A 24,541-nucleotide genomic window follows, 5' to 3' on the forward strand; every position below is an offset into this window, starting at 1 on the left:
TATATAATAGCCTTCAAAACCTTGTTCCAAGGGATAGGAAACGGATAAAAAAACAAGCCCAACTACCTCCAATGACAAAAAGTGTAAAAGTTTATAATTTTCAAAGAAAATACGACAAAAATATTTACTGCTTACTGGATTTATTTTTCAAATTATTAGAAGCAAAAATGTTTACAAATATAATAGTTTTGTTTAAATTAATAATTTAATTTTTATCCATTTTTGTCTCAACACATATTATTTTTTTCATAAGTCCGACGTTTCGGCCAATCCGGCCATCCTCAGGGAAATCTATCTTAAGTCTCTTCTTTAAGACAGATGTCCCTGAGGATGTACCAATTAAAATCTGTACCATGAAGGGTCAGTGGTTCGGTGTAAGGAAGTACTGTTACTAGACGGACGGTTATGCAAGGAGTTGATTTGGTCAGAATTATGGGCGACCGCCAGATTTCTACCCAATGAAGGGTACCTCCTTTATGAGGAGGGCTCCATAACCCATAAGGTTGACTCACGGCTACAGTGTAACAGAGAATAATTCCAGCCGGATTCCAACCCAAGTCCATGGAGTTAATAGCATCGTGCCTTACCACAATTCCACCGTGCTCCCAATATCACAGTGTTGCAATTTAAAATTTAAAATCTGTAATAATGTTGAGTAAAATATCTAATGTAGTTCTAAAAACTTGATTTGAATGATGCTAAAAAGTTATATAAAATGAGCCAAAGAGAGTTAATAAATTATGAATTACAGATTATGCCAAATCATAAATAAATGTGTGCTGAAATATATGAAGGAGTTCACGATCGATATTTTTTTTTATAAATTGGAGCTTCATATTATATCTTCAATAAGATATGAAGAAAATCTTCTATAAAGTAAGATGCGCTAATGTATCTCTACTGCGGAAACGATCTCACCGTTAGGCACATTCTCACTGAATGTGTTGCTCACGAGTCACACCTATTCTCTCCAGGAGATGTTGAAAGATCCACTGGTGTTAGCTACATACTCTTAACTACCTTAATTGGATTCTGCAACTAACTTTATTATGCCACAAGGGAATATAAGGCAATATTTTACGAGTCTTTTTTTTTAAAGTCAATCCACAGCGAAGGTGATAATTACTACTCATCAGTAGGGGACCAACCTATTCTAACCATTGTACGGGGGCAACTTTTTCATTTTCTGAGACCGCCACTCAAAAAATCAACGCCACAAGCCGGATTCGAACCAGCTCTACGCGCAGATCTCAGAACGATAGACCTAGACCTAACCATCTGAGCTACGAATGGCCCGACCAAAACACTTAAAATAAAATAAATAAATTCTATATTGTCTTCTATTGTACAACACCAACTATTTTACATTCAGGTAATAAATAAAATATATATGGCTATTATAAGATCCTTTTATTAGTTGTCAGAAAACGAACAAGTGCCTTGGTGTTCGCTATACCGAGTGTATTAGTGTGAGTGAGACTTCATCTTAGCACCCACGAATCTGCAGCAGCCCCATAAAAACTCGACATTCCAACTCTGGAATATAGGTTAAAATAGGTCAATTACCTTTAGGATAAACCTCCGTCATGTCAGAAATTACCAAGTAGGTAGTAGACAAAAAAAGGGGTCTCAGTGTTTTAAGTCAAAGATGAACATTTGATTAAAAAAAAAAAAAAAAAATCAGTTACACAAATAAAACATCGCTATTTATTCGTTATTCCAAAACCAAATCTGAGTCAGTGGGTACTCAAAGGGGTCGATTATTTAGATTTGGGAGATAATCGATATTTATATTTGCTATGTGTGGACAGAATGATAACATCTCTGTCACAAACCAATTCTCGTCTTCTTCTTTCCTTAATGAGTTTTTAAAATAATATTAATAGTTATTAATCCATACTTATAAATCTATAATCCGTGGATTGGTATTAAGTGCTTTGCGCATTCATTAACCTACTCAACATCATCCAAATGAGGCTTCACATTAAAAAATCCAATAATTTTCAAACTTGTTAGGCCGGTCGTCTCGTCTACTAGATTTAATTTATGTTACCATAGAGATCGAAATATACATATATATTTTTTTTGTTTAGGTATGGTGTTGGTATGAAAGTGTAATAAGTTACCGCACTCATACCATTCGAGCCACATACATGACGAACCGCTTGTCTCGCAGTTGGATGGTTTTTAAATCTGTTACTTTCACTCTTATGTTGAAATTATCAATGATTCATTAACTAAAACCTTTCGGTCATTAACTGGATGCATCTTTTGCAATTCGTACTATTTCTGTGTTAGCTTTTGTCAGTTATTACAAAAATTGTTAATAAAAAGTCACATAAATTGGTTTTTAAATTATTTAATAATTTTAATGGAGTTGTCAGTATCGAAAGTCGACTAAGAAACATTTTTTAGCCCGTTTCGCATTACTATCTTTTTTATCTATCGTATTACTGATAAAATATCCTACTTATTATTTCTTCATATTCTTAATTTAAAAAATCCATAAACGAAATAAAAAAAATTTTACTAACAAAGTTACAAGCAAGAAATATCACCTTGAAAGTCATTGCCTCAAATTCTTAAATTTTATTATTTTTTTCAGTATGTCGTTGATTTAGAAAACAATCAAACCGCTATCTTTGCAAAGTTTTTACTGTGATTTTTATTTGGAGGATCGAGAAATCACATGGCCTCCGTTTTTTTTATTATTATCAATTTAATAATTTTACTCTACACCTCAGTATCGAAAACCGACATAAAAACCTTTTTTAACTCATCTCTCATTACCTTTAATTTCTTCTTATTCTTTGTTTTAAAAATCCTTAAACAGAATTTTATTTTTTTTACAGTCTCTAAGCTCTTAATTTTTTAAATCAAAAATATCTGATTTAAATAATTATAAATTAATTTTGTTTTAAAATAATTTTTAGAAGTCGTTACTGTACGAATGTCAGAGAAAATTAACAAACTATGGATTTCTTTTTTTACCTCTTCTTGATCATTTCTAACATGGTCGAGGGAGAGGAGTTAACCTATAGGTTACCACTCTTTTCTAACCAGAGTGGGAAGGTCCAGACTTGTTTTGAGGTTGTTGCAAAGTTTGGAGGTTGCTATGGTGATGCCTTTACAAACTCGTCTACAATTATGGAATGAGAATAAGTTAAAATATACAACGTTTAGGGAAGTTAAATATCATATGTTTGGATAAAACTAGTGCTTAATTACTAACCCAATCTAATTTGATGAAGTGATTCTCTCGCGGCTCTGACATCATTCGCTCACAGGTATGATGCCATTCCCTCACAATCATGATTTCATTTCCTCACCGTTCTAATACCATTCCCTATTAGCAGCTCTCTTGCATTAAAAGTTTCTTTACTTTTAATTAAATAAATAAGAATTATGATGAGTTACTATAGGGGTTGTATTACATTCATAAATAACGAAAGATTATTGATGATTTTAGTAGATAAAATGCTGAATAGTAGTGAAAATATATGAGTTAATATGTAAAAAAATAGCTAAAATGAGTTATATCTCATGTGATAATCTTTGGACCTTTCCTTACAGTGTGTAGAGAGTTTAAATGATTGATAACAGTACTCATAACTCGTTGAGCCATTTTTCAACTAATTCATTTCTTGTGTCCAAAGATCTTTAGTCATCCTGATCTATAGAATACAGAGAAGAGATTGTTATTATGCAATGCTTCGCTGTATGCTGACTGTAATCTGTCCTGGCAAAAAATAATCTACAAGCTGGATCATTTTATTTAATATTCCATTGATCAGAATCCTATCTTTATTAAAGGAATATTTATGATCTTTTCGCAATCCTCTCACGTTTCGAAGTAAAGAATCCGGGCTGTTCTTCTACCGAGTCTTCTGCAAACATTTAAGTAGCGTGTAGGTATGTAGTATATGTTATGGAGTAAGTATGTAGTATATGTTATGGAAAGCGGAAGCTCAATATTTAGATGGTTCAGTGGAAGTGAGAATTTAATTTTTTTTTTTTTTTTCAGAATTATTTCATTAAATGTTGTGTACTATGTTTTTAGAATACTTTGCACACATTTGTTATCTTCAGTTATTCTGATATTCATAAAAAATACAATCCATGCGGCCTGATAGGTGGTACATAAAAAATATTACTCAATTTATATTAAACGAAAATTTACTAAATTTCGAATATCGAGTGTAGTAATCGCATCATACAAATTTTACTTACTCCATCCTATTTTTAGCTAGAATTAAATCTTGCTCATTTCAAAACTAAATATTTTTTAATTATTCAGGATAATTACAATACAATATACACATATAATATACAATACTTCCCCTTTCTATATATTTCATATATAGGTAAGTGAAATTAAAATCTGACTATTCATAACAACCATGGAAAAAAATAGTTATCAATTTTTTCATATTTGATGTTCATCCCCTGTTGCCTAGAGGCCGGATTTTTGTGCACTTTGTATTTTGTTCCCTAGCTTTAAACTCCACCAAACCTCAAAATAAATTCGAATCATTGAAAAGATATTAAAGTAATACTAATTTTTTTTTTGCACTAAATTGTATGTTTTGTATGTTCCACAATTTTTCATGTTTCTGTTGTGCACGAAATTGCTCGTTTTACTCTTTTAGACTAAATTTTATTATTATAAACATAAGTTACATGTATGCCAATATTTATTCATTTTATTATTTTTTTCCGAATCTAATTTATAGTTTGAAATTGATACATTTGAGGTAAAGAAAGCATTGATAAGAAGTGTTGAATTCAACCAAAAAAAAAAATAAATAAATAAAAACCAATAAACACATGAGAAGAAACATTTTTGGAATATTATCCGGGAGTTTAGGATAACTATGAAACCATATATTATTGTTTTTAACTTGGATTCCAACTCCGCTTGGATTCTAGTTCGTCAGAGTTTGTAATGCCCAGTGGGAATTCAATTATATTTCTTTTATGAAAGGAATATGGTCCGGGTGCGGTCAAGAAAAACTCAAATAGTAGAAATATACTAATTTAATGAGCCAACGTTTCGCCCCACGTTGCAGGGCTTCTTCAGGGCTATTTTGACGGCAGGCAAAACTAAAATAGCATTTTAGTTTTGACTGCCGTCAAAATAGCCCTGAAGAAGCCCTGCAACGTGGGGCGAAACGTTGGCTCATTAAATTAGTATATTTCTACTATTTGAGTTTTTCTTGACCGCACCCGGACCATATTCCTTTCATCTTCACACACGGTCAATCAATAATCTTCCAATATTTCTTTTATATTATTATATTATATTAGCAATGTAGATTATTTTAAATAAAAATAAATTGGTTTGATTAATATGAATTTTTTTTATTTAAGTTTATCTACATTGAATTATGATTTCTATTTTTTTGGTTAATGGTATATTCGTATGTAAATAAACAATAAGAAAACTAAGCGGAATAAGAAGATGTTTTAGATTTTAGCGAAAATTAAAGTGGAATTTTCCTTGAAAGAATGTTTTTAAATACTTGAATAAAATAGTACTAAAAAAAGTTTGAAATTTTCACCTTGCAAGGTCGTAAGGGAAAATTGTGTGTTTTAGTTTAATTATATACTTCTTAATATTTTTATATGCTTATTTAAATTAATTATACTGTCTACATCACTTATTTAGCCAGAAAAAAAAACTATTAATTTTTAATATAAGAACACTATAAAACAGTCATAGAAAGGAATTATGTGAATTAAAAAATTAAACAGTGCATTTATTATAAATATAGAAGATATAATAAAATACTAGACTCACCTTAATGACAGAGCTGGTAGAAAACGAAACCATTACTTCATGAATGCTCCGACCTAGAAAAAAAGACAGAGCGTTTAATTACTCAACTGTTGTTAAAATGCTAACTAAATTGTTAATAACAACTGTTACAAGGGCGAGAGGCGCCTCACGAATGTTAAGGCATTGAGAAAATTTATGCTAGGCTCTTTACTGTTTGCTAATTTTCACATCAATAATAGATTTCCCGTTGGCTCTGTCTTAAAGAGCCTTTTTAACTAGACAGGTTTAAAAATGGTAAAGAGATATGAGAAGTGGATGTCGATTAAGAGAAACTAGTAAAAACGTGCCTAAGGTAAATTATATGTTTTACTTTTTGTTTATTTATTAGCCAACTAAAAAAATGGTTCTAGTGAAAATATTTTTTTTTTTTTATTTCTAGGCAATGATTCGTGTCATGGTCCTATCTTCAGGTATAACTAGTACTATTTTTTCATATTAATATTTTGATTACCTTAAGATTATTTGATTGTGGGAGCGCAAGCTCAGTGGTAAGGTACTGCCTTAAAATCCTTTTTAACTTGATAGGTTTAAAATGGTAAAGAGGTGAGAATTGGATGTCGATTAAAAGAAACTGGCGAAAACGTGCCTAAAGTATATATTATTTGTATGAATTTTATTTATTTTCTTAGCCAACTAACTATACGTCCCTCAGAATTTTTTATTTAACACTATTTTTATCAAGTAAAAATAATCTAAACTAAGTGAAAATAATCTACTTAGTTAAATTATTCTTTATTTACAATAAATTGACCTATCTTCTTACAACTGGCAGTATAGTATTTTTTTTTCATATTAATATTTTGATTATCTGATAGTGGGAGCGGCTAACTCAGTGGTTAGGTACTGCCTTAAAATCTTTTTAACTTGACAGGTTTAAAATTGTAAAGAGATGAGAAGTGGATGTCGATTAAGAGAATTATTTGAAAGTCGATTATTTGATTGTGGGAGCGGGCAGCTCAGTGGTAAGACACCGTGCTACTAACTCCAACGACTCGGGTTCAGGAGCCTTCCGGAGTCCACTCAGTATCATCAAGTGAATTATGGTACCCTTAATTAGGTAAACATCTGGCCGTCGAGGGTGCTTCTGACCAAATCACCTCCTTAAACAACCGTTGGTTTAGTAACGGTACTTCCCCTGACCCTTCATAGGTTGTAGCGGTACAGATTTAATTTTAATATTTTAATGACACTAAGTCAACTACTGCTTGTTTAGGAAGATGTAGGGTTCCATTACTCATAAAGTGATAAAAATCTTGCTTAATGAACTTTTCTTTATTATTTTCTTTTACTTATATAGCTTCTCACGACTTTTCGGGGTTTTATTATTTATTATTTATCATTAGCTTTATCTTTAAGGATTCTCCTATCCTCAGGTATCTCTATAAAAACATTATTATAAATATTTGTTTCTTTTTATTCCTTCCTTCTATCACTTTACTGTCAACAGAAGTCTGAGGTTGTCAAAAGAGTTCGATTGACAGAGAAGATTCACTCTCTGTCTATCAATATAATATTTATTTATTTAATACTTTATTTATCAATTAATTTATTATTTATATATAAAACATTATATTTCATTATATAAAAATTTGCAAAGGGTAGTGTGAAATGTACCGCAAAAATATTAAGGTAATAAGGAAACAAAACAAATATATAAAAAAAATTTCTAGTTACAATGATGTATAATAAGTGTAATTTGTAGGAGAATTTCTTTATATACCCACATACATAATTTTCTAAGCATGAAAATTTACAAGTGCCTTCATTAGATATATATAACTATAAGGCTATATGATTTATTTGAAATGTTTCCTTCCTCTTTATGTAAATAGATATTATAACATTCTAACATCCTTAAAGTATATTTTTTGGTGGTTTTCCAATAGTTAATATTTTTGGATAGCAATAAACATTTTCTTTAATAGTAACTAATTAGTAATTTTTTAACGGTCATATAACAAACGATATTAATATATGGTCTCATCCATTGTATTGATAGCTGAGGGTTTTTATTTTTTATTAAACAATAATAAAAACATTAAATACGTTATATATTATAAACATTAAACAATAGTTAGTAAAACATTTTTTTACTTCAATAGAACTTATAGGTACTAAAAATTTTTTTATGTTTATTGTTCGTTTCCTAAAATTTTGATATCTGTTTCTTTCGAGAATAGTTTTCATATCATTTGGCAAAAAAAAAAAAAATTAATAGCATCTAGATTTGAAGTTACATTTTTTAAAAGATAGGACAGCTTAGCAATTACTGGGTCACAGACAGCGATAATATTCGGGGAGTGAGAAAACACTGGCGCCCATAAAATGGTCACCGATAGAGAAAGTGGGTCGCCATCTTGATAACCGTGGAAATTCACACGTTTTTCCTAAATCTGAAGGTAAAAACGTACGCAGGGTCAAGATGAGAAAATTATTCACGAGTAAAAACGAAAAAGGCTAATGGATAGCTATTTAAAAAAAAATTTCAACTTCAGCACGTTGGATAGAATGTTTTATAAATTTATAATTTTTAAAATCCAGTAAAAGATATTTTATGATCTATTTTATTTTTAATTTACATAAATATACTTAAGTACAAAAAAATAAAATAAAATAAAACTGAAACATCTTAGATTTCTGAGATATTTTTTTTCTTTTGCTATATGTAAGGTATACTAGCAATATTTCGAAGAGAGAAATGCTTTATTCCATAATGCTGTCCAAATACATCGGGTTGCTAAAATACATACTTATATTGGATATATAAACACTAACATATATTAAAAAAGATACAAAAAAAATTTTTGTCTTCTACTTTTTCTTTTTTCAAACAATTTTATTTCCTCCTTCTTCTTACATGAAATTATATTACATTTTCCTTATTAATGTTTCCATTTTTTTTGTTCTCAATCCTATCTATATTGGATTGAACGTTTTTTAAATTTATAATTTTTAAGATCTACTTAAAGATCTATAATACCTTCAATCTAGATATAGGTAATAAAAAAAAAGAACTCAGGATAGGAACCAAGAGTTAATTTTCTTAAAATAAAACAAAATTTTATTATTATTATATATTTATTTCTTATTATTATATATTTAAAACATAATTTTCTTAAAATAAAACCAGTTACAGTGAAAATGACTCTTTTTTTTTTTTTTTTTTTTTTTTAAATTTACATCTTCCTTTTATTATTAATTAACAATTAGAATAAAATATAATATTTACTTAATATAACTTTAGCAAAGCATAGGGACTCTCCTGGCTTAGGCTTCTCCTCCATAATGTTATGTTACATCAATTGTAAAATGATATATTTTTATGAATTATTTTTTATGTTATTATAGTGTTATAGTTTTATTGATATAAATATTAATTTATTGGTATCGATTTTTATTAATATTTCGAAGCTTTATTCGATAATGCTGCCCAAATACATCGGGTTGCTAAAACAATGGTCATAATGGACACTAAACATTAATAACTAAGATACAAAAAAGTTATGTTTTCCATTTTTTTCATTTTTCAAATAATAATTAACTATAATCAAAATAGAATATGTTTTAAATATTATTTTTCTCTCCTCCTTTTTCTTACACAAAGTTAAATTTTCCTTATTCCTTTTTTCCCTTTTTTTTTGTTCTGAACCTAATATTGTCTCAAATCCAATCTCTCATAACTACCTTCTCCAGTGATCCGTAACACAAGTTAAGACCTTTACGCTAATACAATGCAAATTAAGTGAACTTATCAATAAATAGAAATATAGAAGTAAATAAACAATACAATAGCCACAGTTGCAAATTAAAAAATAAATAAATAAATTTTAAAAACATAAATAAGTTAAAATAAATAATTTTAATTAAAAAGGTTAAAAAGCTAAAAAAATACATCAGTTTTTTAAAAAACAGATATGCATATATAAAATGAAAAACATAAATTTTCTGAATTATTGAACTTTATCATGTAAGCAGTTGAAAAAGATATTTTATGATCTATTTTACCTTTAATTTATTTAAGTATATTTAAGTACAAAAAAATAAAACTATAAAGGTGGTGCGTGTAATTCTGTTGTTCTCATTACAGCTTCGTTTTTATTTCCAAAAATAATTAATCAATACTTCGGTGTATATTTAATTTCAAATTTTAAAAAAAAGTTGTATATTGTAGTTGTGGGTTGTAACAGAATAATTTTAATCGAGGATGTGAGTTGTTATTCATTACTAAGAACTTTCCTTTAAGTGTTGAATATCGAAGAACTCGACATTTGATTAACACTTATGCATTGAATGGCTTACTTATTAAAAATCAATTTATAAGGAACCAGCTGCTCATATTTTTTTTAATTTGTTAATAAAGCGTTAATTTTTATTATCTTAATCACTACTAATTTTCACTAAACACCCTATTTTGAGATGAAATTTATCCTTTTAAATTTCAAAAAATATCTATTTTTTTATTATTCAGTATGACAATACTTCAACTTACTACATATTTTACACATATGTAATTGAAAATAAAATCTAACTATTGTCATAACAACTATACAAAAACGATAATTATATAAAAACAATATTCATCCACTGTTTATTACTACTAATAATGAGAGATGGCTATTTTTTTTTTAATAAACGAAATTATAAGAACTTAAAAATTTTGATCGTAGACTTATGTAAATGATAAACAAACAGGACAATATCAATGTATTTAAATATTAGGTAATCATTTACCAAAATAATTAGATAGAATGCGACTTAGACAAGAACCCTGTGTGAGACCAGCAATGGTATGGATACGTGGGTGAGATTATGTTATAAATGGAGACGAAAAACAAATGATTTGATAAAAATATCTGTATGAATAATAATAAATGTATTGGAATTTATTAATTTCAAAATTAGTAACTTTATGTTGATAGACTGGAATGGTTTTTTAATGTCTATTAGGATCATTTTAGAATACCACTTAGTTCTACATACCCAGTTTAATTGTAATCTTTGTAGCAGTTGTAGAGAATATTTTAAAAGATTGTAAAGTTGATTTTAACGAATAAGTTGTTGTAGTATCCCAGGTATACATTTATCCTAAGTATGTAATCTAAGTTTCGGACGACTTTTTGTTTTTGAGCTATGCATTCACATTCACTCAGACTGTTTTGCCAGACTTGATTAATTAGACACAGGGGATCTCAAAACCTGTATTTCGTCGAAAACTTTTCACAATCACTATAGCCTTTCTTACTATATATTCCATAAATGTATAAGTTTTTTTGAATAATATATATAATAGGTGAATTTTTTATTTATTGAAATTTACAACTTAAAAAAAAATATAAGTAAATTTGAGGAATATTTCGAACACTTGATATTGTTGGGAAGGAACCACCCAATGGTGGTACTTCCAACATTAGTTTCAATTAGAAGGTCCCGTGATTATCTTTTCAGAGATTATCAGGGATTGTTAAGGATGAGAGATTAAGAACTAATGGGAAAGGAGTTTAGAATGAAAGGACGTATATGTATTTCGGGCCAAATCTGCAACGAAAAGGATGTAAGGTCTTTGTGGATGAGTTTATTTGTAATATAATAAGGAGCATCAAGGATTTTACGGAGGATTTTGCAATGTAAGGTTTGGATACAGGAGGAATTTGATGATTTGGTAGAGCCCCAGAGCTCAATTCTGTATTTCCAAATTGGTCTAATTATCATAGTTTATAATAGTTTTTTTTTTTTTGGAGAATAGGATTTTTTTTTCATACCCTCCCTCCTGCAATGATGGTATTGAATATTTGGTAAAAACACCACCACTTCGCTTGGAGAATAGGAAGTTTAGAGTGTTTGTTAAGTAGGTGTTGTAGTAATCGAAATCTACGAGCAGTTTCTTATCGTTTCAGTCATTCATGGGGATTACAAGTAAGACTCTAGTCAAGATGGAGTTCTAAGCGGCGAATCTGTTCAACAGGCGTTAATGGGATATTTAAAAAAGATACTGTAGTACAGGATGGTAGAGGTTTACGACGGATAATGAAGAAGTTAAAGTTCAAATATTTAAAATGTTTAAATAACAGTGGCACTGGTTGCGAAATCTCGAATAAATATAAAAGAACTTCAATTTCAAATTCAGTTCAATATCATATGACACTAATCATTTGATGAAAAACTTGAAAATCAAAATAGAAGTTTATTTTATTATGATGTTGACAATCTATTAAAAAAAAAATCATGGATAAAAGATATAACGGTATAAATCCGTTATCTTCAATAAAATCTTTATTTCTCCAAATTCCTTATCCACTGAAAATAAGTTTCAAGATTTAAAGACCATAGTTTATTGGCTTCGTAAAAGTGGGGAATGATATCTGTGTCTATCTGGATCCCACCAACCTGAAGTACACCAGAGGGAATTGGGATCATAATTTTTATTTTATACAGTACCTCAGGAGTAATAAATCAATAAAACTAAGTTATTTCAGGAAAAAAATAGTACAAGGTTTCTTATTTTTAATTTATAATACAAATTATCATAATAAAATATTATATTAAAATAGTTTTGCTGTTGCAAGATAGATCTAGGAAGCAGGATGCTTACGTAGCGATCGGAAATACCAATGATGTCGAGAAAGTTCTCACTTTCTTTCGAACAAGTGACAGAACTGATTCGGACTACTTTCAATAGACTAGGATTGTAAGATTTTGGACCAAATCATCAAGTCATCGAAAACTAACAAATATATCGTGAGGTCATAGTACAAGAGCCCAAGAGGAGAAATAAGGCAGTTATTTCTCCCCAACTTTCGTTTGCTTTAATGAATACTATGTATATCTAATAGTCAAAATTGATGAGTCTGTCAAGTAAAGTTAGAGGGAATAAAAAATGGCAGCTGTTTCAAAACCTTAAAAAAAAAATGATCGTCATATCTTTAAAACTACCAACAAAACTAGAAATCCTGAGAGAACATCCTTTAAAGTAGAGTAAATTTGCTAAAATATGAGCCCTAATCGATCTTTATACCTTCATTAGATCTCGAGATATAGCTCTTTAATAAAGTAACACTTCATAAAAAATGCATTGAAAAATCAGAAGTTAGTGAATTTATTTTGAGAAATCTATATCTCGAAAACCATTCGACGTACAGGTTTCGTTTCTATTAGCACTCAAATTAAAGCTAGTTGAATGCACTATTATAAAGAAGATTTTCACGTTTATCTTCGTAGGAGGAGTAGTTTTTATGATATTTGATAAGATAAATTGATTTATAGTTGTTCGGAAGACAAAAACGTTATGAAGATGCGTGTAATAAAATACTTTATAGCAAGTTACAATACATTTATTTTAAGTGCTGGCAGGCAACTATACGTCTAATACTTCCTGAGATACTGTTTTACATAAATCCGAGAAGACTGCCCGGATAACTATAAACCAACATTTTGTGAATTAATTTTGTCGAATATCATGAAAACTACTACTCCTACGAAGATGAACGTCATAATCTGAGTGAATTTATTTTAAAATATCTATATCTCGAAAACCATTCGAAGTACAAATGTTTATTAACACTCAAATTAAAGATATTTTAATGTACTATTACGTAGTTCTTCACGTTTATCTTCGTATGAGTAGTAGTTTTCATGATATTTGATAAAATAAATTCATTTACAGTTTAGAAAATTTAATGAAAACTACTATTCTTACGAAGATAAACGTCATAATCTCCTTTATAGCACATTGAACTAGCTTTAATTTGAGTGGAAATAGACAATTGTACCTCGAATGGTGTTCAGGTAACTCTCCCTGAACAAATTCAATTCAATAAAATATATAAGGCACTGCTTGCTCATGTGCTGCTCTCTGTTGGCCGGGTTGACCAATAGTCCAAGAGTTGTCTTCTACTCCATTTGGCTAATGAAGCATTGAAAAGCAGAAACATTTTTTTAACCTTTGGGAGTGAAGATTCGCTTTTGAGGTATAGAGTTCTCAAAATAAAAAACCTGTTGATTTTTCAGTGCATTTTTAAAGAAAGTTTGCTTTTTAAAGACCTATATATCAAGAACTATTGAACATAAATTAGGGCTTGTAATTTAACAAATGTACTCTAAAAAAGTTCTCTTAGGTTTTCTAGTGTTGTCGGTAGGTTTAAATAGAGTTCCAAATGAAAAAAAATTTTTTTTAATGTTTAGAAACAGCCGTCATTTTTTATTCCCCCCTACCTATGCTAGACAGACTCATCAATTTTGACTAGTAATTATACATGTTTTTCATTAAAGTAATCCAAAATTTTGATGACATAACAGCCTTTTTTTTTTTAAACAGATGACACATATTACATGGTACCGCAATAATCGAAACTTCCCTGTCAAGTATTATACAAAATTAGGGTATGTTCTTGTATGTTAAATCTTAAAATAAAAGAAAAAGGAGACATGGACTATGTTGATTGCGAAACTTAAATAATATCAAAAATAAATGTAAGGATTATTATGCTACAATATTGTTGTTTTTTGTTCATAGGTCTATTGCAAATGTATAGTATAACAATAAATCTAAAACCTTAGTTATTTTTTTTAATTTTTAAAGAAGAAATATAAAATATTTTAGGCACCTTTTTCAATTTAGCCCGATTTAACTAATTTTTTAAAAAGGTTAGGGCGAGTTTTGAAATATAGATTTATTTGTTGGCGTTCTATGTAAAGAAAAAATTTTGGTATGCTCGTATTTTTTTTACTGTGAATTTTTACTGATTATTTTAACTATGTTAAATTATCCAGGTTATCAAAAATATAAACATATTGTTACATATACATAAACATATCGATTGTTAATCCTAAACAAATCTGCTAAATGTACTCTTCTGAAAACGATATATTGCCTCACACTTGTTTACTTATTCATCCATTTTCTAATTATATGTAATGAATAAGAAATTTAAGAAATGAAGAAATGTTCTCTGTTAAGTTTAATTCAGTTTGTGTGTAAATCCGAGAGATGATATATTAGTTCAAAAAACATTTCGCAACTTGCTGATGAAGAGTTATCGTATTTCTGATGACTTCTTGGTAAAGGAGTAATTTTCCTCGTTGTAGTTTTTTTGATTAGATAATATTCTCCCTCCCTCCCCAATAAGCTTTCACCACACCAAGTTTATTTTGCATTGGTAACTTCGATTATATTATCTTATATTATATGAGTTTATGTAGTTTCGAGTCAAGTGTAATTTTGCGCTTTTGGAAATTAAAAATACTGTCAATAAATTATTATTATAAAAATAACTTTTTTAAATCATTATAATTCACCGTGTACTGAACGCAATCTGAGACTGAGTTATAAATTCTAAAATAATAATAAAACAGAGAAAAATATACTAAAAATCACGGAAAAATTCAGGACCGATACGTGCATCACACATTTTACTTATTACTGAAAATATACCCCCAAGTTTTGTGCAAATCAGTGGGCTCGAGTAGACGTTTTCGCTATTATTGTGATTTTTTTAAAAATATATAAATAAAATGATGTTAACTAAAGATAAGGAAAGGAAAAAATTATAAACAAAAATTTCTATATATAATACAATTTTTTGTGTTAGCCAGATTTGTTTAGTAGTTATTAAAAAACGTCCATTTGGTCTCAACATTTTTAAAAATCATTTTAACACTCCAACGTTTCGGCCATTCCGGCAAAGGAGTTGGCACTCCTACTCTTCCCCCATTTCTTTGCCTCGGGTGCGAACCATGCATGAGACCCACATTTTTGTCTCCACTTTTCCTGTTAGCTTATTCCCTGTGTTATAATCCTTTCTCCAAGGTTTGAGTGCTTGAAGAATGAAGTACGCTCGAGGGGTAAGCTGGCAGTAAAAGTGAAGCCAAGAAGGAGGTCCTTATGTGACTTCCAGGAGTGTGGGAGAGATGTAGGGGAAGAATTTGAGCCAATCACAAGGTGCCTTCTGTTTCAGTTTAGATTACCATAAGGTTCATTCCTATTAACATCAACTTTTATCAAGAATTTTATGCTTTGAGGGAGAATAAGGAAATGCCTCCCCTCTAGTTTGCAAGAAGAAGGTTATGCACATGAATATGGTTATATACAAAGTAGCAAAATAAAAAATTATCCATTGTGTTAATTATTTAGTTCTGATTATGGAAAATTAAGATTAAAATCGAGTAAAATCCGTCAATAATTATTATTATTTTATAAAAATCTTTTTAGTATGAGAACTATTAAAAGTGAGTGACAATACGGGATACTACCAGGTTAAGATCTCATTTTTAAGAGAATAAATTAAAAAAAAAAAATGTTTGGGGTCACCATATCAGTTGTGACTGCATATTAAATGCATGACTGTTGGGACTGCATTCCATCTGATAGTAAAATGTAATATTAAAATGCATACTGTTGAGGTCACCACATCAGTTAAATGCATGACTGTTGGGGTCACCACATCAGTTGTGAATGCATGTCTGTTATGACTGCATTCCATCGGACTATTAAAGTAAATATATATATTTTTTAACTGTATTCCTTTAAAATTATTTCATTTTATGTTATATTATCTTTTTATGTTGTAATAAAGTTTCATATAAAACTCTACTCTAGTTTTGCTAGAAGATCGCCTGACTGTTTAAGATTTATCCGCACTCAATCCAGTCTGGCTCTGACTTTTGTCTGAAAGCTCTGATGAGGCCCTGCAACGTGGGACGAAACGTTGGTTCAATATAAATAGTTTAATCACTATTTGACCTCACCCGGACTATCTTCCATTTACTATTTTAGTTTTGTTTCTTTTATTCCGTAATGTATAATACGAACTTTTCCCGATGTCCTGTGGTCGGAATACTTTACTGAGATTGGCTTCGCTATATCTTTAAAACTAAGCACAATCCAGCAGGCCATTTTTTTCTAAACAAGTCACTGTTTGAAAGTATTTCTTACACGTTTTTAACTAAGAGCGTAGTGCGCGGGAGGGGTGAGAAGGGGACAACTACCCCCAGGAGTTTAAAAAAAATTATTAACTTAACAAAAAAAATTTTTTTCAAGCAAAAACTAATTTTAATAACTAATAAAGCACTACTACAATTATATTTAATTTTCTTAAAATTTGAGTTTCATTCGCCTTTTCCGTGTTGAAATGTCACAGCCTGAATGACTATGGCTAGACCCCTCGTAGGTTTGATTCTTATACCCTTTTTTCTGAACCAGTTTTTCAAATAAAGAGCTTAAGTATTGCAATAGAGGATGAAACGAACGGACCGAAAACAATATTTAACATATTTTGATATAAAATAGACCTGTCTGTGTCCGTAACTAATTTGATCATGTATTATATATACACATACTATGTAATTTATAACCAGTGTACTAAACGACATGGTATGTGAACTAGAATGAGTCCAAAGACTACAGGCTGTGGAAGCTGATAACGATATCAACACTCCGCATACCACCAGACTCTCCAAATGGAAAATTTTACTGAGCATAATCCAAATATTTCGAAAATTTGTATCTCTTCTTTAATATCATAAAAATTAATAATAATTTAGTTTACGTCACGCTAGGACTTAACCACAAAGCTTCCTGCCTTTAGTAGAGGGGAAAAAAATTGTATTTGTTTAAAAAAAATATATATTCAAACGTTATTAGTCTCAATTTGAAATATTAAAGCAACTAGAACATGCTAAAAATAATATAAGATCATCTAAAAATAATAGAACACTAATAAATTATTTTTTGTAGAGGAAACATAAAAGTTCGAAATTGTTTATTGAAAAGTAAAGATGAGTAAAACAATTAATTTTACAGTTAAGAACTGTAATTGATAATTTCAAGTAATAAATAAATATAATAGTTAAAGACATCTAATGAGTAGCTTTAAGTTGTTCTTGGTTCCATTAGCTAAGAGCTATAAGCTCCTATAGCTGGTCTGAAATGCTATAAAGTCATTCATTACAGTACAAGAGCCCAAGGGGAGGAAAAAGGCAGTTATTTCACCCCAATTTTTTATTACTTTTATGAAAACTATGTATAATTACAAGTCGAAATTGATGAGTTTGCAAGTAAAGGTAGGAGGAATAAAAAATAGCGGCTGTTTCAAAACGTAAAAAAAAAACACTAATTTTTCATACAACACTATCTCTATAAAACTACTAACCTAAGAGACCATCATTTAAAGTAGAGCAATTTTTTTCAAATATGAACCCCAATAAAGCTATTTAAGTTTAATAGTATTCAAGATATAGATAGCTTTTTAAAAAAGCAATATTTTATACAAAAATGTACAGAAAGATCAGTAGTAAGTAAATTTATTTTGGAATATCTATATCTCAAGAACCATTCGACGTAGAGATGTCTATTAGCATTCAAATTAAAGCTAGTTTAATGGACTATAAAGTAGTTTATGACCTTTATCTTCTTAAGAATAGTAGTTTTCATGAAATTTGCTAAATTAATTTATTTTATTAAATATCATGAAAAATACTACTCATACGAAGATAAACATAAGGAACTAATTAATAGTACATTAAACTAGCTTTAATTTGAGTGTTAATAAACATTTGTACGTCGAATGGTTTTTGAGATATAGATATTTGAAAATAAATTCACTCACTACTAATCTTTCAGTACATTTTTATGAAATGTCGCTTTTTAAAAGTGTTGTTGGTAGTTTTAATGAGAGCTCTGAATGAAAAATAATTTTTTTTTTTAACGTTTTAAAACAGCCGCCATTTTTTATTCCCCCTATACTTAACTTACTCATCAATTTTGTCTAGTAATTAAACATAGTTTAAAGTAACCTAAAATTGGGGTGAAATAAAAATGAAAAAACTACCTTTTTTATTCCAGGTTCTTGTACTAATACGAGTGTATAATTATAATATTTTGTGAATAAAAAACAACACATCCATGAATCAAATGCACTATCTACAACCAATAACTTTTCTTTAAAAACATCGATAAAACTATCCCAGTCAGCAGACGTTAAATGAAGTGAAATATGAAATCCAGTTATGTGCTTCATAATGGGCAAATCAACATGTAAACAAGATTCAAGGAAACACGGGCCTTGAGCCTCTTCACATTGTTCTAAATTTTAAAATGATAATTTGTGCCACGTGGCGAACATTTATATTATTTGTTTTTACTACCTAAAGTAGAGAAATCGTTTAATAAAAAAAAAAAATAAGGCCCTGTTGTTAATTTTTAAATTATCTTCGTTTATCCTTTTTACTTTCACTTACTTAAATAAGTGTTTTCATGATGTGTTAAATGTAAAGCGCTTTACCTTGCTAAATGTTATAGGATTGTGAGCAGCCTTATTTAAAGTCCATGTTATAAGTTAAATACACGGGAGCTCCTAGCGAATTTTCAGATAAACTTGTTTTATCACCTTTTAATATTTAGGAGATAATAAAATCTCCAACAGCTTAGTCACCACCTCACTTGTCCCTTGTCTAAATTTAAATAATAATAAGAGATTAATATAACATACAATAAAAAAATATCTTTTAAATATATAATATATATATAAATATTTAAAAGATATTCATTATGTACACAAAACGAAGCAGGTTCAAAGAAGAACACGCCCTCGCGTATATCTGAGTACAATAACCGACGCCAACGTGGAACCTTTGGACAGGAAATTGTTACGTGGCCCAGTTCCCTAGTTCTGTGGCCATGCCCACTCTCAACACACGCGTAAATTGTATGCGCGTGCGTACGAGTGTTTGGGTCCTTAACAGTTAATTTAGTCAGAGAAATTAACGAATTAGATTTTTTTATTTCTTGCGGTTTTTCGCCTAGATGGTGGATCCTAGTGTATGAGTTTATGAGGTTATGCTCTGAATAAGTACCATAACGTATTAATTCTAACAAAGGCTATGGCCGTAAACCACCTGTTGTTCCTTGGGCTCCAATAGCTGGGCTGCCGAGTCCCTATAAAGCAACAATAGATGCTTTAGAACAATATTGTTTGGTCCGTTATGTTACTTCTTTGATGCAAGATTTTAAAAGAAAGAGACAAATTAAGCTAAGAAAACATAAATATAGATAAATAGGAAACTAATTAATAACATATATATTCTTACGTTCCGCTATACCTAGCCTTCGTATTGCTTTCCGGCCTCATCACAAACTGCCCAATATCTAGTCCCAACATAAAGAGCACATCCTTCTGCTAAACCCATACACCCATCACAAGTCGTATACCACATCCCTTGCTCCACTCCACTTTTGCTTACATCGGTGAAACAAAAAACCTCTTAACAGACCGCATCCCACAACCTAACTATTCTGTTTCCTCACATAATTGTTCTGCCTCAAAACTTTCAAAACATTCTCTATCATTAAACCATTCCTTTAATTTTGATAATACATTTTTACTAGTTCGTAAACATGACAAAAGGCTTATCCCTGAAAGCTTCTATATCCAACTAGAACCTTATTCCATCAATTTAAAAACCAACAAACAAAACTTATCGTTAACATATTCCTAAATAGTTAATTTATAAAAAAAGTAACAATGATTTATTTTTTTTCTCCTATAGTTTGTTCTTTAACAATTTTTAAATGATTTGTCTTCAACCTTTTATACGTTTCCTTTAAAATATTTCAACATTCTTATTTTTATCCTTCCATGTAACTTGTAACGTATTCGTCATCTCTTAGCGTACTTGTTAACTCAGAATCTTACCACTCGCGCCGCTGATCTTTACCTGCTTGTAATGAATAAGACCTGCAGAATTTCATTATATTTTTTTATTTTAAAATTCAAAACTGACAACAAAAAATAAAACTTTCATAAAAAGAAGTTTAATATATTGTTGCAGTACCTCACCACAGACAGCGCCGTACCTATTTAGCAAGATACAATAGTATTCATAATGGGCCTTCGTAGTTGTGAAATAGCATTTCGGGGAGATGAGAGGAGGGGTAGGGGCGGGATCGAACGTTTGAGTTCTTACAGTTTTATTTATTTACTAGGAAATATATTTTTTAATATTCATATAAAAGAATAAATCGATGTATGTTGAGTATATAGATGTATATAGCTGCTCGTAAAAATGTGACCCAGATTGTTACAAGTTACATAAGAGGCCTTCTGTAATCACTAGCAAGGCTACGGGCTATTTAGGCTCCACTCTTCAACAAATATTATCTTTATTTCTCCTAACATTCTCTCTTCCTATGAACAGTACGGCTGAATAACAACTCACTTAACGCCATTACAAAACTTAATCAAGAAAATTTAACTACTAATTCGAAAATATTGTTCTTAAGAAACAATCTAAAACGTTCGCAAATATATAATTTATGAACATTTATAATAATTAATATGTTTTGCTTAAATATTGTAAGTTATATCAGAAGGGACCTCTTTGTAGGGGGAGAGACAGAAGTTGGATAGTTGGAGAACCTACTTCAGACTACAAAAGTCGTAAATGAAATGAAATGAGTATGAAAAATAATTTTACTCTGGGACATCTAGTCCCCTAAGACTAATTACAATGAACAAGTGCCAATTGTCGGACATAAAATGGTTTAATTGATAATTATTAACACAATCAAAATAATAAATGATAATATTTAAAAAAAAAAATACGAAACGTAAGTTTCGGGCTTGATATTTAAGAACGCTGAAAACATAAAGTTAACAATAAAAATTATTTAATAAATTCGGTATGGAAATAAATTAAAATATATTAAAAGAAAAAAATAATATACATAATACATCCTATTATATTTTTACAGATTTGAGAAAGATTGATATAGCAGGAGAACTAGTCTATATCTAAATTCAGTCAATGAAGGGATTTTACGGATAAATGTGGGTAGAGAATTATGGAACACCGAAGAAAGGATATATTTATTATAAGGAGTGTGGTATTTAAGAAGTGTACAGAGTAATACGGGGTAAACAAACCAAGGATATAAGGAAATTTTAGTTTTAAATTTTCTAATGAGATACACACCAACGTCTTCTTAAAAGACGTCGAGAAAAAAAAATTATTAGAAATATTTGCAAACAGAAATAATTACTAATAAAATAAAAGTAAAAAAAAAAAGAAAATGAAATTTACTTAACTAATTTAATTTACCTTGTTCATTTTTATATACATCATTTTTAGCCATACCTTAGTTTACGTTTATTTCATGTTATCTTATTCTCTCTTTGTTACATTATTTTAGTTGTGACATTATCTGATTAGTCCCGATGAAGGTGATACGTTGGTTCGTAATAATTCCTTTTTTTACAGTAAAACACTCACTAATTCACTGTTTATTTTATGTTATAGAGAGATCGGGGGGAGGGGGGAATTATAATAAATGGTTTGCTTACTCTCCCAGTATTTTGACGCACTCGTACCATCTTATTATTTGTGTTTATACATCTACTTTTACTTTTCATCGATTTAGTATCAATTACATTGATACATCAATTGAAATGATCCTACGGTAGGGTGAAAAGCCCGAAAACATTGATAAAAAATATGTATGAAATAAGGTATTAATAGGAAGACTTTGTGGAAAATATACCTTTTACAACAAGAAGCTTTCTAATATGAAAATCATTTTATAAAATGTACACGCTGTATAAACTCATTGCCGAAGGAATGTTCTAAAGTTAAACGGAGCTATGCTGTTTGTTTCCATTCGCAAATTAGTCACGGAATTTCCTGCTCTGATAATCATCAACAACAACCAAGAGCTCCTCGATTCCAGAATTCCAACTGAGGCAAATTATTTCAACCAAACATTGTGAAAAACTGACCGTACCAGGAAAAGATCATTCAATTAACCTATATAAAAGGAACATGACGGAAATCAAACATTAAAATATATTTATGTATAGGAAGATAGTCAGGGTTGCGATCAAAGGAGAAACAAAACTATTTATTTTCCAACGTTTCGCCCCAATTTGTAGGGCTTCATCAGGGCTAAAAAGATACAATGATAAGAATAAAAGAATGAGGAGAAGATGGTTGGGGGTGCGGTCAATGAAAAACACAAATAAGTACGATTAACTTATTTTAATGTGCCAACGTTTCGGCTAGAGTTTCTAGCCTTCTTCAGGGCTGTTAACTGGAAGATCAAACGTCTAATCATGATCTATCATTTATAATCACAAAATATACAATTTGTATTTGGATAAGAATAAAAATACAATGATAAGAATAAAAATAAGTAACAATGGCAAGAGTAAAAATGTTTGCTCTGAACAGGTAGGGTCTTGACTTTTTCTTTGCTCATTTTTTATCATTTTGTATCTTTATTATTACTTATTTATGTATAATTATTATTTTTTCATGACTTTTATTTAATCTCAATTTTTTTTTCCTTCCCCGTATTGTTTTTGTTTTATGTACATCTCCTGTATTTTTAACTGTATATTTTATGCATTTTTATATATAAAATATTTTTACTCTTGCCATTGTTACTTATTTTTATTCTTATCATTGTATCTTATCTTTTAACATTGTATCTTTTTAGCCCTGATGAAGCCCTACAAAGTGGGGTGAAACGTCGGAAAATAAATAGTTGTAAACTATTTTTGTTTCTCCTTTGACCGCAACCCTGACCATCTTCCTATACATCAATTTTTACGGTCAACTATATATACATATTTAAAATATATTTACTTTAGAAAGGAATAAGAATAACTGTATCTTCTACTATTATTATAATTATTATATATCCTATACAATATTCTAATCTAAAAATAAACAATTATAACAGTTCATTATTTTAATATACAAATAATCATAAGCTGATGTAAATAATAAAGTGAAACAATAATTCAATGTAAAATATATTGACAGATATAGCTAAATTATACTTGATAGAGTTTGCGATGGAAACACAGTCCCATTAAAGAGCCAATAAAGAGAGCTCTCACAAGCCAGCCGAATAACTGACCAATAAGAGGCCGTGTATTTACCCACTCCTCAATCCTCGAGGGGAAATGACAACAGCTCAAGGGGACAGAGCTCACCGTTCAACTTATATCTCATCTCACGTAGGAGCATACAAACTTATTATTTATTAATAATAATTCTAATTAATTCAGTAATTAATTAAAATTAGTACTTTCAAATAATTCAAGAGGGATTATCATTATCAAATAAGTGATACAAGACACTTTCGAAAAAAAATGATAATGATCTTATAATAAATTTTAGTTTAATTTTTATTTTTAAAGAAAATTAAAAAGGTTTTAGGGTTAATTGGCCCATGGTCACTACCATAGTATAAACTACGTGATAGCTGCCGTCATGGGAGCACCTTTTCACTAGGTCAGGCGTATTAGTTGATAGCACAGCAGCGGCCCCGCCATTGTCACGTTGAAGCCAGTTTACACGTGACACGTCAGGAACTATCGCAGCCAAATAAATGGTTGAAGTATGAATAGGTGCATTGTAACATTTACTTTCACGACTGTACTCTGGCACTAGGTCTAACGTCAAAGTTTACAGTTACATGTCATAACTACTGTCACATTAGGTATTACATAATGTCTGTTAGGTAGATCTACAGTGTTTAAGAATTAGTTGACACCCCTTTATTTTTTTTTATAGTTTTGAGATCTACAAAATGAAAAATCACAAAAAATTGTGATCGTAAATGAAGTTACGTTTGATAGTGAAGTCAACTTTACTATCAAGAGATAAAAACCTCCTCCAATTCCGATTCTATTTAAAGAGTGTTTATAA

General features: G+C 29.7%; 1 protein-coding gene across 3 annotated transcripts in view; it reads right to left on the reverse strand.

Moving 5' to 3' along the window:
• Nucleotides 1-24,541, reverse strand: part of LOC106679008 (forkhead box protein N3) — a 339,867-nt gene that overhangs the window by 63,651 nt on the left and 251,675 nt on the right. For all 3 annotated transcript variants that reach the window (XM_067050827.1, XM_067050826.1, XM_067050825.1), the window contains one exon: nt 5,801-5,853. In XM_067050827.1, coding sequence (XP_066906928.1) covers nt 5,801-5,833 — 33 coding nt within the window. In that variant the 5' untranslated portion in view covers nt 5,834-5,853. The remainder of the gene's footprint in view (nt 1-5,800; nt 5,854-24,541) is intronic.

This window comes from Halyomorpha halys, unplaced genomic scaffold (genome assembly GCF_000696795.3).
Source record: "Halyomorpha halys isolate HHAL.00 unplaced genomic scaffold, Hhal_1.1 Scaffold172.1, whole genome shotgun sequence".
Classification (NCBI taxonomy): Eukaryota; Metazoa; Arthropoda; class Insecta; order Hemiptera; family Pentatomidae; genus Halyomorpha; species Halyomorpha halys.